The sequence below is a fragment of the Sarcophilus harrisii genome, chromosome 4 (genome assembly GCF_902635505.1).
Source record: "Sarcophilus harrisii chromosome 4, mSarHar1.11, whole genome shotgun sequence".
Taxonomy (NCBI): Eukaryota; Metazoa; Chordata; class Mammalia; order Dasyuromorphia; family Dasyuridae; genus Sarcophilus; species Sarcophilus harrisii.
Genome location: NC_045429.1, coordinates 461488159 through 461504724, shown reverse-complemented (window position 1 = coordinate 461504724; position 16566 = coordinate 461488159). Strand labels below are relative to the sequence as shown.

At 42.7% G+C, this 16566-nt stretch overlaps 1 protein-coding gene across 12 annotated transcripts in view; it reads right to left on the bottom strand.

Annotated features, from left to right (window-relative positions):
* Positions 1-16566, bottom strand: part of TRAF3IP1 (TRAF3 interacting protein 1) — a 64515-nt gene that overhangs the window by 30675 nt on the left and 17274 nt on the right. For 8 of the 12 annotated variants that reach the window (XM_031968263.1, XM_031968264.1, XM_031968265.1 and 5 more), the window contains 2 exons: positions 6286-6361; positions 3149-3244 (listed from right to left, as the gene is read on the bottom strand). In XM_031968263.1, coding sequence (XP_031824123.1) covers positions 3149-3244; positions 6286-6361 — 172 coding nt within the window. The remainder of the gene's footprint in view (positions 1-3148; positions 3245-6285; positions 6362-16566) is intronic. The other 4 variants (XM_031968270.1, XM_031968271.1, XM_031968272.1 and 1 more) reach the window with 1 other exon arrangement.

Below are 16566 nucleotides of genomic sequence, written 5' to 3'. Positions count from 1 at the left end.
AAAGAAACCATTGATAGATTAAAAACATTTTTGAATGTTCTATTTCAGATAGCTATTAATTTATGAAATCAAAACAATACTACAAATATAATTATCAAGTGAGCTATGAAGGCAAATATTACAGACTTGCTTTAGGGCACAGAGCATGGATTAAGAAAAAAAACATACTTTTAATTCCTCATTTTTTTTTTCATTTGAAGGATCTTTTTTTCTTCCTACTGAAAAACTCACTGGCAGGGAGAGCCAACTTTCAATGTACTTGCCTTTTATGCTAGTATCAAGGACCTCTGTCTTCTCCTGTCTCAACAAAACCTTATGCCAGACCTATTCCTGTGCCAGATCTATACCCAAAGTGATCAAAGAAAGAAGTAAAAACCTTCAATGCACAAAAATATTTATATAAGCACTTTTTGTGGTGGCAAAAAAACAAAGAAAATTGGAAGAAGACTGAACGAACTGCAGAATATGAATGTCATGAAGTAATCCAAGAAGAATAGGATGTTCTTTAAGAGACATGGAAAGATCTGGCTGGCCTGATACTGAGTGAAATGAGCTAAAACAGAAAGATAGGGTACAAGTAACACCAATATTTTATAAAAACAATTCTGAAAGGTCTAAGAGCTTTCTTTCTTTCATCATCATCATCATCATCATCATTATCATCTCCATCCTTTTGATAATTAACCACGTAATTGAAAAATGCTGCCGATGACTATAAAGGATAACGAAGGGGAAGAAAGACGTATCTGGATGGGACCCATAGAGATTATGCTTCTGTGATAAAGGGGTTGTTTCTTTGATCCTTTCTTTTTTGTGGATAAAAAGAGATAGGAAAGAAAAAATTTATATTTGATAACTAAAAAATAACAAAACTAACAATTTGAAAATACTAAAAGAATTGAAATGCAATATTCTTATTAGGTATATATCCCAAAGAGATCAAAGAAGAAGGAAAAGCATCTATTTGTAAAATCTAATTGTTGCTCTTTTTGTGGTGGCAAAGAATTGGAAACCAAAATTGGAAAATTCCCCATTCACTGGGGAATGGTTAAACAAGATGGGAACAAGATGGGACGGAGGATTGCGATGAAATGCTGGCTGGTCATTTCAGTTTGTCTGATTCTTCAGGACCCCATCTGGGGTTTTCTTGGCAGAGATACTGGAGGGGTTGGCCATTTCCTCCTCCAGCTCATTTTACAAACTGAGACAAACAGGATGAAGTGACATGCCCAGGGTCACACAGCTAGGATTTAAATTCAGGAAAATGAGCCTTCTTGACTCCAAGCCCAGCTTGGCTCTATTCTCTGTACTACCTATTGTGCTATAAGAAATAATGGTTCAGAAAAACCTGGAGAGATCCATATGAACTGATGCACAGGGAAGTAAGCAGAACAAGGAGAATGACGTACACGATGATGATAATATTATAACGCTGATAAATTAGCTACTTTGAGCAAGATGAGGATCTAAGGCAATTCCAAAGAATCAATGGTGAAAAATGCATCCACTTCCCAAGTGAGCTCCCATAAATCCTGAGTGCTGACTGAAACATAGCTTTTTAACTTCATTTTTCTGTGTGTGTGCTTCTTTTACAACATGACTAATAAGAAAAGTTGTGCACAACTTCACCTACAAAATTAATCTATCGGTTGCTTGCCTTTTCATGGGCTGGGGGAGAAGCGGAAGGGAGGGAGAGACTATGGAACTCACAATGTAAAGAAAGAATGCTGAAAAGTTTATTAAACATAATTAGGAAATAGATTGTGAAACGAGGCCCAACCCACTTCTGGGGCGAGATGTCTGATATGTCCTGAGTGAGGCTCATTTCTCTTATCTAAAAGACAAAGTATCCTGCTTCCATTCCAGGATGGTTTTAAGGAGAGCGCTGGGTTGGACTCTAAAGGCCCCTGGAAGGATGAACTTGTTCCTCTGCCTTCTATCCCCCTCCACCCCTTTTTGACATGGGCTTTGGGTGCTGCTTTTACAGGACAATGCTCGATAATCTGTCTCGACTTTGCTGCCAATGGGCACCGTGAACCTTTAAACAAGGAAGATGAGCATCTCAACGGACAGTCTGTTTAAAATCAGAATATATGGCCACACGGTGTTACGAGTTGGGCAAACTGAGGGCCGGACAAGTTCCGGCCAGAGGAGAGCTCTTTGCAGGGCCAGCTTTTGTTCTGGATAGTTAAGTCATAAGAAGCAGAAGTGCTGGAACCAGCTATGATACCACATGAAACAGAAGTAAATTGAGGTAGGAGGCAGCTTGCTGGCAGACAGACAGCCTGGAATAAGGATCTGCTCCCAATTCTGAATCAAGAGGAAAGACTGGAGACCTTTTTTCTCAGCAGAATCAACAACACCAGACTATTTTAAACTGCAAAGCAAAGCGTAGGGAATTCTCATTTCTTTTAGATACTGAAGACCTAGGGGAGCCATGAGAGCTGCCTCCAAGCATCTGAAGGGCTTGTTGGGGGGGGGGGGGGGGGAGCAAGAGGACACAATCTGGTTCTTCTTCACTCTAGAACAAAACTGAGCACAATGAGTAAAATATATATAACCCAGTTTGTTTAGGCTCAGTGTTCCAAGAAGCCGCCCCAAAGGGAAGGGGCTGCCAGGGAAGGTAATGAGCTCCATGTCATGGGAATCTCAAAGCCAAAGCAGCAAGCTTGCAGACAGGGAGCAGGGCACAGGAAGGGGAGACTACAAGGCTTCTGAGAAGGCAGAGCCTCCGATCTTGTCATCAGTGAGGATTAAAGCAAAGGGACCAACTTGTAAGACCCGCCCAATCTATCACCGGGGCACCCCTTGGCACTGCTCACTCACCCCTACATACTGGGCACCAGGGCCTGCCCAGCCCAGGATCTCTGGAACCCTTTTTCCCAGCCTGACCATCCGTTTAATGTCCTGTTTTTTACAATACCCCATAACAGGCAAGGCTTGTGGCCCCCAACCTGCCCTTCCAAGCCGGTCAGACCTAGGTGGATAACATGCTAAGGCAGCAGGTGCTTGAGAAGGCCCACAAGGGGGCACTATGAAAGGGCTGGGACTCGGGCCCATTTGATCATTTAGCCCATTTTCCTGACGTTGAACATGAGACTGAAGGGCATGTGAGCACAGTCAGAGCTGAGCGGCGCGACTTCCTTACCTATCTCGGGTGACACCGTTTGCTGCTCCGGCTCTTTAACCAGCCCAGTTGGGTCTGAAATAGTCTTAGTTGAGACAATATTATCTTCCCTTCTTCCTGACATAAAACATTTCACACAAAGTATTAAAATGTGCCTAATGATTCCGAACAGCTGACTTGTCAGTATTTAAATAAAGACCCACTCAGCTAAGTGACTGACATAGCGCTGGGGGGGCTTGTGCAGAGGGATGGACAATCCCACGGGAAAGCTGCGCCCGGCGCTGCTCAGACGCTCTGGCCACAACAGTCACATCCTGAGGCGAGGCCCCCTCTGACAGAGGCTGGGAGTAGCCACAGCTGCGCTCCACACCAGGGCCGGTCAGGGTGCGGGGCTCCAAGGTCACCCATCCGCAGACCCCTCGCAGGAGCAATGGAAGCTAAAGCTAAAGCTCTGGGGGTTTCCCCGCCCCCCTCCCTGGGAAAAAGTCTAGTTTCAACCATTCTGTGTTGTTCCTTCTGATGTGAAAATACAAACTGAAGTTTGGTGTTTGTTATGGCTGTTGCCATGGTTGTTCTCTCTGATGAGTGATCTGATGGGGGGAGCTCCTGGGGGGCTTCCTTTAGCAAAGTGAGGGGGCACCTTCCACAACCAGCAGCCTTAAAGGTGGCCAAGGTGAGACCCCGGATGGTGCAGCCACAGGCCAACACTGGGGCCCGTCCTCTCCCCGAGCACCAGGTGGCTCTGCCTGTCACCCAAAGGACGCCCCCGCATGCCCTCACAGAAAGGGGGGCCTGCCAGGAGGTCAAGGCGCTAACATCTTCCTAGAGCCAGGCACCCGCTCCCCTCCCAGAGGCCCACGGGCGATGCAGGGCTTTCCCAGGCTGGAGCGCCTTTCAGGCCTGGCTGTCTGCAGAGAAGCCCCCTGGAGGGAGCCAGGAACACGGTTCTATGCAGATGCTGCCCTGGCCATATCAATTTAAGACAAAGTCAGAGGAAAAACCCTTCAAGTTACTGATCCTTTCCAGGGCTAGCCTTCCTCCTAGTGGCCTTACTTTTACTGCCCCTTCAGGGCCCCTCCCACTATCCTGGTTCCCAGGCTGCCCCTCAGCTGGCTGGGTGTGCATTTTAGTACATATTAGGCTCATACTTGTAAATCTGCCTGTTGGCCCTTTAGAATGTAAAATCATCAAGGGCAAAAACTCTGGTCTTTATAGAGCCAGGAGTTGACCCAGTCCTGGTTCACAGTAAGTGCTTAATAAATGTTGATGGACTGACTCCTTACTTCATCAAAAGGAAAACCGGCTTTCCATTCTAGTCTCTGCAATCCCACTCACTCCAAGTTCTACAAGGAGGAAGACACAGACTGAGGCAGCTGCTACTCTGCAGTCAAGCATCAAGACTGACCGCAGGGAAGCCCGGCCCGCGGCATTCGGAGTCTGCCGATGCAAGCGCTTGTCCAGTCACAGACGAATCACATCCCTCCATGAGGGTCACGTACCCGTTTCTGATGTGGAACACAGCGAGGATGCGAACCCTCGGATCCATAACCAAACATGACCCGCACATCCGTGTGCAAAAGGGGCACTTTCTTCTAAACAAAATGTGGCTCCCGCAATCTCAGGGCCAGGAGCGAGGGCCAAATGGCATCCAAGTCAACTATGAGAGCCAATGTTCAGCTTCTTCTTAGCGGGAGCCATGCCGGCATTCATTCATTCATCAGCCATGTGGGAAAGCCTGTGCTCGGCCCTGAGGGGGAAGCCAAGACCTGCCGAGAGCGCGGGGAGGGGAGAGCTCTACCAAAGGGCTAAGAGCCTGGCAGTGAGCGGGCAGGGGCAGCTCTAACCAGCACCAGGACGCAAGTATCCCCCAAGCACTCCTTAAGCACCTGCAGCATGCCGGGCACTGGGCATACCAGCCAAAAACAGTCCCCACTGCAGGCTTGGGGGGAACATACATCAGGTACATCCCCAAGAATGTCCTAGGGCCTGAGGCCTCGTGGGGGGTGGGTAGGGCAGCATTTGAGCTATGCTCAGCAGGAAGCCTGGGATTCCAGGAGCTGCCAGCCAACAAAGCCCATTCAAAAGTCCAAGGCAGCCTGGCAAAGGCACACAGTGGGACGTCATGCATGGGCAGCAACAGCCTGGGCAGCAGCCTGGCAAAGGCATACAGTGGGATATCACGCATGGGCAGAAGCAGCCTGGTCAGTGGCAGCCTGGTCAGTGGCAGCCTGGGCAACTCTGGCAAGAAGCTGGAGGGAGGGGATGCGCAAGAGTCAGATGCCATTAAGCTCTGTGTTCTCCTGAAATAGGAGGAACCACCAGAGCTTCCAGAGCTTGGGAACAGTGGGTCAGAAACCTTAGCTTGTCAGCCGGGGGAGGACGGACTGAGAAGGGTAAGGGGAGAAGAAGTGACAGAATAAAGCCCTTCCTGGCGGTCATGCTGGGAGTCAGTGATCATTAATCCCTGGGCCTATCATCTTTGTGATAAAAGAGAAAAGAAGTAGAGAAGTGTCTGGGAGGAGGTCCCGAGCTGGGACACACAAGCTCCAAGACTGCTTTCTCCCAGGGACCGGACGGAAGCCGAGCCCCTGCTCCGCATTCACCCAGGACCTAGCACAAGTGAGAAGATGAAACCCCAACCCCCCTACAGCCTGTCCGGACTTGCTTCTGCCTGATGGAAGCTTCCCATAACACACGCTCAGAGAACAATGACTGGTTTGGGATCTATCGTCACCGGCCCTCAGACATGCTTTGTCAGTCCCATTGGTGTTAATCTGTGATGGCCCGTCCTGGACAGCAGAGTCAGTGTGGGTCCTGAAGCCTATTTGGGACTGAACGCACCACTACCAATGTCCATCCAAAGGACCTTTAGCTCCAAACCCATGTGCCCAGTCAAATACGCAGACACAAGGCACCTGGTTAGAGGAGACGTGTCTCTTGCATGAAGACTTCCTCCATAGGTTGTCATCCATTCCTTGATTCCCCCCACACCCCAAGAATGCCTTCTGGAGTTTTCTCCTATTACATTCTTGGTGCTCACGGTTAGAAATCTCTTTTCTCCTTAAAACCATCCCCTGCGATCATCCCCAGAAAAGAAGGGAACCCCTACAAATGGCGCACACTGTAGACATTTTTAAAGACCAGAGCTCCCCAAGTACCTTCTGCTGAATTTTTGGATCGCCATCTTGATCCTTTAGATGTCAACGATCTAGATACTCGATTGGCAAGGTCAACCTTCAAGAAAAGAAAAAGGGGAATATTAGAAAACAATAAAAAGCAACCCTCATTTTACAACTGATTTTAAAAGCAACAATGCTGGCTTGCAACCTCTGTGAGCATATATAAGTAGCAAGGTGCACAGAGTACCAACCCCTCTGGCCTGTCTAATCTCTTTCTGCTACTATAGGAAGAAGTGTAAATTGGATATTTAACATAAACAAGTTTTTAACAAGATCTCTATGCAGTTCAGTGCCACAAAAGGAAATGAAACTATAGAATCTCTGGTTAGGAGCCGAATTAAGTGACTCAAATAAGAGCATCGTCTAGGCCAGGGATCCTCAAACTTTTTAAATGGGGGCCAGTTCACTGTCCCTCAAACTGTTGGAGGGCCGGACTGTAGTAAAAACAAAAACTTTGTTTTGTGGGCCTTTAAATAAAGAAACTTCATAGCCCTGGGTGAAGGGGATAAACGTCCTCAGCTGTTGCATCTGGCCCGGCATTTTCCCTTATCATATAATTTTGTGATTCCAACCTTTCATAAAAAAGAACAGCTAACCTTTCATTTGGCAAAAGGAGAAAAAGGACAAAGCAAAAGAACCCAAGCAAATGCCAAGTTTTCAAGGTGCAAGATATTCATTCAAACCCCAGAATGTTGGCTATGATGGCACCTGTTTACTCCTTTTAAAGCATCACCAATGGAACCCTAGTAATGAGTCTTCAAAAAAGAAGAACATAAAATAACAAAATCTCCTTGCTCAGACTAAAAGAAATAGTCCAAATGACAGGTTTTTTAGATAAATACACTGTGATCTGAAATATAAGTCCAAGGCAGGCATAAAGGATTGCTAAGTATATTTTATATGCCTACCTTAACAAAATTAATAGATAAGACTACTTTCTAATTAATACTTTTTATGTGAATAAGCTTTTAAAGGGCTGAAAAATAGTCTTAATCTTAGGCAGATTAAACATTATCCCTAAAATACTGATAATAAAGCCTTTTTTCTATAAATGATGCAAAACAATATTCAGCTTAGTTACTATCAACAGCACTGCAAATTATAAGTGAATAAAACCTGAATTAGATTTCACCATAAAACAATTCTTTCAAAAGATAATATAAATGTGTCCATTCTGACAATGGAAGTGTTCCAAATCCTAAGTGAAGTGTTCAGTGATTGTCCGTGTTCTGGGCATTAAATATCAAAATAAAATTCAATTTCAACCCAAGTTTTATATTCATTTGTGTCATTATAAATTTAAAGAAATCATTAAATAATTTTCAATTTCATGACCTAAAAGCAGAGTAACATGCAAAACCAGGTCAAACAACCTGACACAAAATTAAAATCAAAAATGTTTCTAAAACAAATGGCTTTAACTGCTGTTTTTTAAAATAAATAAAGTATTGGTTATTGATGTGGAAGGTTTTTTTAATGAAATGTCTTAATTGGCTAAACAGGTATGACGTTTCTTTTTAAGTGACTTAAAGAATACAGCTAGACTTAGAGAATAGAACTAAAATGAAAGAATAGTAAAATCTGGTGAAATAAAAAGTCACCATTAGTATATTTTACCAGCAGTCTTCCCTAATTGTATTTATGTGTGCATACACACACCTTCACACACATGAACTCTTATTAAAATATTGGTGGCTCAAACAAGTTGAAAATATTGAGAGTTTATAGTTTTGTGCTCAATATTTTATTCCTGTTTGTATGTCTGACCAAAAAAATGACAATCAGTGAGAGTAATGTGAAGGTGCGAACAGACGTTGATGGCCCCAAATTTTTTCTCTGAAAATACTTTTCTGATTTGAAAGAAATAAACAAGGTTTAAGTTTTTAAGTGACTCAGAAGCCTCACACTTTAATATCCTAAAAGCCTTCTTTCAGAAGAAGCCAACAAGCTTGGCCTTGGAAGAGATAAGCAACATACATCCCTTTCTTCTCAAGAGAGGTGAGGGAATAGTTACTGAACACGTACGTATCTAACGAATAATGCATCTGATGTCAGACTCCGATAAGCTGGCTGATTTTCTTAGTTCTCTTTCTTTTTTTGTTCCATGGTTGAATATAAGAATAGACAATGAAAAGTGATACAAAACAAAACTATATCTATACAAATTATAAACAAAAAAGCAGAAAATACAAAGGTGCTGAATGTGGAAGGCAAACATGAACAAAACTGAAATTTTATCTTAAGAAAGAGAGATCCAGCTACTGGTTATTAAGATGAGAATCATTTCCAAATAAATTTTCTGTGTATGAGCAGACCATGCTCGAACTAGTTTAAGAAAAGGTGATTTCCAATACTAAAGTAGAAGAAACAGCAGTTCTATGAAGATCCTATGTGTAATCACGACTCCCCTGGCCTGAACCACTCAAGGAAATCACTGTCCTGAAAACCAAGTGACAGAAAGGAAAAGTCATCAAATAAGCATTTCTCCAACAAACTATTATCAATTAAAAACACAGGGGAACTCTATTTGAGTTGAAACGCGAACATCGCAGACCCCGATATGATACGCAAGAAGTGGAAATGTCCTACTTCTAGGAAAATCAAGGAAAAACGACTTGGAAAAAGGCAACTATACACTGAAGAAATATCGTACTGGGGGCAACAGTTCTGAAAATACCAGGGATCATTTCCCAAGGTATCTAATAGAAGGGAAAATACCAAAGGACTCAAACAACAGTAATAACTGAAAGGATGTAAGCAACGACCAAACCAAATGTCTATAATCTCCATGAGCACAATCTACAAATGAGTCTGGAACGAAAAGCCCAGAAGGGAAAGGAAGGCCTTCATAAATTATGTTCTGTAAGAAACCACATCTTTTAGAGTCTCAAAATTGACTTGGGTTCAGAGAAAAGAAGATCCTATGCTATTCATCTTTTGCTGACTATTTTAAAAAGCCAAATCTTGGCTCAGCAGAGAAAAATGTATATTTTTGGCATCTTCCATGTGTGTGCTGAGATAATATAAGGTTCTGAGGAAGATGAAACTAGAAGGATAACTCAAATCCAAGCAAGCAAGGAAGGAAACACACATGTGCTGGTTAGTTAGGGAGGATGCCTTGCAGAGCTCAGAGTGGGATTCCCTAGAGATGGTGAAAATTCTGTAGCTATTCCCATTAATGGATAACTGCTGATAGCTTAAGCTCCAAATACTGAAGCATCTCCTCTATGAGAATCACAACCTCTGAGCCCCAGACTGATTAAAGTCCTTAGGAAATAAGAGAATAAAACGAGATGCTCACATATAATCTAAGATTTTATGAAAGGAACCCAACTTAACAGTAACTTGGAAAGAATATTTAGCACAGAAGGCTTTGGTGGATGCAGTTCTACTTAGTCTCATGTGCATGTGCCCCAGGTCAAGGAGATGGACTGACTTCTAAATCTGCAGGCAATATGTCAAATTTGAGAACTTAGGACTACTTGTACATTGGGAATTTTATGTCTTAAGTGACTGAGATGCTATATATTCAGTTTAAACTTCCTTAAGCAATTAAGTCACAAGAGCAGGTTCATCAGCTTTTTAGGGGAAAATGAGCCACATTTTCAAAAAGGGCTTTTATACACTGAACAAATGTCACTCTGCTCAATCAAGGGAGAAGTCATGCAGAGAAAAAGAGTCTTTTTGTTTACCCAGGTTGTTCTCTAAAGGTAATTAGCCCTATCTGCAAACAAGAGCATCTGGTGGAACTCACCCTCTCCCATATGGACCTGGACCAAGACATCTTCCATGGCAGATAGCAGCTCCAGCTCTTCAAATAATCATCTCTCTTCTTTTCTGCATCCTCTTTGACATCATTAATTAGTATTATTTCTGTGACTGAATTTGTGAGGCATCTTGCACGAACTCTGATAAAGGCATGTGAAACTCCTGCTTTTAGGAGTGCCCTGAAGCTTCATTCTGTTCTTCTAAAGTCAAATGCTTTTTGTGATCAGACCCCATATCCCAGCAGACTCTACCATTGTGCCTAAAAATGTGATGAGCTGAGAGACTCCTTTATGAAAACCTTTCTCCTTTCTCATGTTTACTTCATGGCTGTGTCTGATCTGCTGTTAGACAATTTGTCCAGAGATTTTATGATGATGAGAAAAGAGGCACGTGGTTCCACAGCAAGTGAAGTTTTCTCAGTTACCTTTACTGAATATTAATATCATCATGGCTTTTTTTTCATCCTTTTGAAAGCTTTCCTTCCCTGAGGTACTTTGCTGTCCACACTTTCACAAGAGAAAGACTGGCCACTAAAAATGACAGACTGTTATTATGGGGATATTTTAACTCATACAAAGGAAGGAAAAAGGTCTAAAGTAAAATATCTGGGGCAGAGTGAAAAGGGCTAGGAAGGAAGGATTGAATGGTCTCCTATATTTGATATCATGGGCAGAAGCCAGGGATTAGATACTGAAGAAGTATTGAATGAAACATTTTATTCTGAACTCTTCCAAGAATTCAGAAAATAGTAGTTGGAGGAAAGAGGGGCTATAAAGAAACAAAGGCTAGATGCTGCCTACAGGCCCTTCTCCAATAGCTATCCCTGCTCCAACAAGGAGGCTCTCAGTACATCTTTGGTTAGGTCCCATGGTTGTTCTCAATTTTTATCTTCTGAAGGGTCATTTCTACTTCTCACATAACAGAGCCTGATGGAACAGGGTCTAACTGTGAGTTTATCACCGATGATGAAAATTAACAAAAAGATGCACAAATTTATTCCACATCCCACTTATTTGCTGTTCATTTGCAAATTCTCTAAGAGGAGCATGACTCAGCTGGGACTTAAATCAATTTCCTTCATGTGATTCCTCATGCTTGTTTCTCAGTCTCACTGTTTATGGTTTGCTGATTCAGAATTCTTCAAACTCCACCACTTTCTCCAGAGGATTTCATAAATGAGCTAGTGTTCTAAACTGTTATGTCAACTCTGTGGCATCTCTTTTATATTGCTTAATCTCCTGCAGAAAAATGGTAAAATTTAGGTTCAATAGCTCTGCAGTCATCCATTCTCTCTTTGGACATCCGTGATCCATTTGAATACTTGATATGGAAAGGACTGGAACATATCTGGTGTATGACACTCAGGATGCCAGGGCTAGGGCACTGGGTAGCTAAAAGGCTCCAGAAGATGGCAGCCAGAATAGTGAAGGACTGATGAGACCAGATGAAGATCAATTATTAGAAATGGAGATGTTTAATCTGAAGAAACAAAGACTTCTGAAGCAATGATACCTGCATCTCAGAGCTGCAGCGGGAGGGCGATTAGGCTGTGATGACTAAAGATGGCAGAATTAGATCAAGTTGGCAATGGGGGAGCAGCAAAGAAGCACGGCTAAGTCTGATGTCAGAACAGCCTTCCCAATGCTTTGAAACGCTCAGGTGGTCACGGCTTCCCTCCCCTTAGAGGCCTTGGGCAGAGGAACCACCACTAGGCAGGTTTGCTAAAGCAAGGACTGCTGTGTATGAAGGGTACCAGGGGCCCCTCACTAAGAAAATCAGGAGAGCCCAAGAATATCTCTATTTTCCAATCAGGTCATTAGTAACTGAGCAACACAGCTGTATCATCATGATGGGCAGGCATGAGGCATTGGAGCGACCCCCAAGGTTCTGTTCTGTTTCCTTCTCATATCCAGGTTGTTTGCCATCTTCCTCCTCCTCCTCTTCTTTTACCCCTACCTTCTTCATGCTAAAGTCACTGAGTAGAAACTACAGGATGGCTGGGTTTGGGGAATCTTATCCAGCTCTTTGAAAACATTCCCTATTCTTTCCTTCTCACAACAGATATTGGTACACAGACTATAATCATCTAATATCTATTAAAATGGGAGCTACCATGTGCAAAACGTTTGTTGAAACCCTTTCTGTGGTGCTAAGAACCAGAAACTGAGCCCAGGAGTTGGAGAATGGCTGAACAAGTTGTGGTATATGAAAGTAATGGAATATTATTGTTCTATAAAAATGATGAACAAGCTTATTTTAGAAAAGCCTGTAAAGATTTACAGGAACTGATGCTGAATGAAATGAGCAGAACCAGGAATACAGTGTACACAGTAACAGCAAGACTGTGTGATGATCAACTATGGAAGATTTGGTTGTTCTCTGGTTCAGTGATCCAAAGCACTATGGATTTTGGACAGAAAATGCCATCTGCGTCCAGAAAAAAACTAAGAATGTAAATCAATATATGCTATGTTTACTTCTCTTTTCTGTTTTTTTAAATTTTTCCCATGGTTTTGCTCTGATTTTTCTCTCCCAACATGATTTGTAAAACAATGTCCATTTAAAATTTTTGAACATAAGCTATGGTATTATATAAATGAAATATTATATATATTACATATATAATATAATATATATATATATATATATATATTCTATAATAAATGATCGGCAAAATGATTTCAGAAAGGCCTGGAGAGACTTACATGAACTGATGCTAATGAAGCGAGCAGAACCAAGAGAACATTGTATACACAACAACAAGGTTATGTAATGATCACTTCTGATGGATGTGGCTCTCTTCAACTTTTCAGACCAATTCCAGTAGATTTGTGATAGAGAGCGCCATATGTATCCAGAAAGAGAACTATAGAGACTGAATGTGGATCACAACATAGTATTTTCACCTTTTTTGTTGTTTGCTTACTTTCTGTTTTTTCTTTTTTTTTCCCTTTTTGATCTCACTTTTCTTGTGCAACATGATAAATGTGGACATGTGTATAGAAGAATTAAACATGTTTAATATACACTGGCTTACTTGTTGTCTAGGGGAGGAAGTGGGGAAAGGGAAGGAGAAAAAAAATTGGAACACAAGATTTTGCAAGGGTATTAAAAACTATTTTTGCATGTTTTTTGAAAATAAAAAGCTATTATTTAAAAATAAATAAATAAAATGTGAGCTCCTTGAGGGCAGGGACTATATTCTCACAGCTTCTTATACTTCCCAGCCCTTAAAGGCATGTGCTTGATTGATGCTCTTAGTTGACCGATTCATCCCTCTGGTGATCTTTATCCTTATGCTCATCATGAGTCCCAACAGACAAAAGGACGGATGATTCTGCTGCTGAGCTCAAGTTCCACATCTCCAAATGTCTGCTCAACATCTTCACCTGGCTATCCCACGAGTGCTGCAAACACACCCAAAACAGGATTTCTTCTTTCTCCTTAAACTCAACCATCCTGCTAAACACCGATTTAAACAAGATCATCAGCACACGTCCAGTCAATATGTGGGGACAGCCAAGGCACCTTGGAGTCTTATTCCCACTCATCACCTCTCCCATATCCACGCAGTTACCTCCCATGGCTGATTATTCCAACTCTACAAGATCTCTCCTCTTAGTCCCTTCTCTCTATTCGGGCCACCTGTACCCTAGGCAAGTACAGGCCTCCAATGCCTTGCCTCTGGCCCATCCTAAGAACTTGGCTGGTCCTCAAATCCACCTTCTCTTCAAGCTCTCCACAGAGCTACACAGTTTGGACCAAATGCCTACCCTACTCAAAAAGCTCCACGATCTGACCCTATTCTTCCAGCATGCAATCGCTCTCAACTGGATCTGGCCTGCCAGGCTGCTTTCACATTTCCACTCGACACTCGAACCAAAGTAACTGGCTTACTGTTTCCACATGACCTTCCATCTTTGCATTAGCTGTCCCTCACCCCTAGAAGGCTTTCCCTCCTTTCCTCTGACTCTGAGAATATCTGGCTGCCTTTCAAGTTTCAGCTCAATTGCCAGATTCTTCAAGAGGCTTTTCCTGATATGACCCATCCCAAGATATTAGTACCCATCATTACTGTCTATTTACATATTCTATTCACCTGCCTCATGTTGTCTCTTCTTGGAAGAATGTGAGCTCATTGAGATCTGGTCTATTTAAGTTAAAAACAAACAAACAAACAAACAAACAAAAAACAGTATCCCCAGAGCCTGGCTATGTGCCTCGTTAACACATAACACACTATCAAAATGCCTGTTCATTTTTTAACTTGATGCTGTATCTGGTTTTTTATGTGTTCCTCTCTGCCTTACTTCAACTTCCTTGTTTTGGTTTTGGTAACTTTGAGACTATTAATATGAGTACGGTTCAGTTCCAGTAGCTCATTAATCTGCTCATCAGTGGGCAAATCTTCTATTCCGAGGACCTACAACTTAACATTTATCGACTGTTTAACGCTACATGGACTACCATGCCAAAACTAGAAGGACTGCCACAGGACCAAGGGACACAGGACTTTTTTCTGAGTTTCCTGGGCTACCCCAACCAACCAATTCTTCAACTACTGGCCCTCCTACTATTAAGGAGGCTCTCTAAAGATAAAGTGCTGCTTCTTGTACAGGAGACTCAATCTGTTACCAAGATCAGATGCTTTTCCAGCATAGCAGAACCATCCAGAGACTACAGAGCAAACCCTCGACCAGAACCTCCTAAGTATCAGCTACGTACCAGGCACTAGACCAGGGGTAGGTAGGAGATACAAACACAAATAATGCAACAGCTCTTATTCGAAAAAAGTTTACATCTCAAAGGAAGTAAGAGGAACATAGAAAAACCAGATATAGCATCAAGTTAAGCAATCCAAATTTATGAAAAGAAGTAAAAGTCTGGGTGGCGGCTTCATATAAATGACGGGCCCTGAGGGGCATGGTCAAGGAAGAACAGATCTCTGTATAGCAGAAGTAAGGGAGTCCTGTGGGCAAAGACACGAAGATGGGAGGTGGAGGGTCATGAGGAATAGAGAGAAGGGTGCTTTGCCTGGTCAGCAGAGCGTGGAAAGGGGAGCAGGGTCCACTGAGATGGGGATTGAAGGTCCTGGAAAGCTAACCAGTGGAATTTAGATTTTATCCCACATAGCCCTGGGAATGACTAGAACACAAGTTAATACTCCTGCTATGATGATGGCCTGGAGGAGGACTTCATTATGGAAGGACAAGGAAGTGATGATTTTGTAGCCTATTTTATTTTAACATTGGTATTTTCCTACATGACCAGACACTTAATATAAAGTGCAGTGCCAGCAACACAGGGCCCGGCTTTCCTCTCCAGTCTCCTGCACAGTCACCCCTCAGAGACGCCATGTTGTCTTCCAGAGCACCATTCCAGGTGACACGCAGGGCACTCCCTAACAAAGCCCTTTTCCTGGTGAGTTACTCTTTATAACCATGGAAATGAATCTCACTTTTTCATAACAGTCCCTTTTACAAAGCTCAATGAGAGGCCCACTGACCAGCAAAGGAAGGGCCATCCTTGCAGCAAGGCCTGGGGCTGAGGCCCGCCCTGAAGCCCCTGGCCGTGGCTGTCCCCATGGTGAAAATGAGCCCTGCAGCCGATCTCCAGCTGCATCACATTCAGGACCAGCACAACACAAGGGACAAGGCTCGCCATCTTCTCCTTCATTTTACCGCCGTTAACAAGAGCAATGCAAGCCCTCCTCTCCAAAGTGGAAAACAAGCACGGATTTGCTGGAGCAGGGCAGATCACAGGGACAACTGAAATCAAATTTGTGATTCACTGTGACAAGTAAAGAATAGAACTGCTTAAAACAAAATGAATTCTGAGGCCCCTCTAAAGGGGCAGTTCACATTTCTGCCAGAATTCTGACAAAATGCTGATGATTTACACTAAAGCTCAGAGTTTTTAAGGCACTCATACTTAAAACCGATCAACTCACTGAGTTTTAGAATATTTTGTTTTGTTTTGAAAAAAAAAAAAAGGGACATTCCTAAATAGTTCCACAGAATTGTACTGCATTTTACTTAGAGCTTTCAAGTGACAGTAACTACTCATCCCTCCCAGCTGGGTTTGAGCTCTAAAATGAAGACGAGCTTTCAAGGATTCATAGAATAGTAGAAGAGTTGGACTATCCTTTTCATGATCTCACTTGTTGGAGATCTGCGTTTAATCTGAAGTGAGCACTGACCCCACTTTTCAGTGCCTCCATCTTCCATTAAAATTCATAAAAAAACAATGAGGTGAAAATGTGACAACACATGAATTTCTAAATTATAAAGGTTCATATGAAAAGAAATCCCTCTAAAAACACAAAACTAAAATAAGGATCTGAATTAAATTATCTATAAGATAAAAAGGTACAGAAAACTGAGATAAATAACTGAGCATTCTTGTGTGTGCATGTGTGTGTGTCTATCTCCTCTGAAAGAAGACTGGCTTTGAGAGTGGGGAGAACAATGCTGTAGATGTATTGAGTTGGGA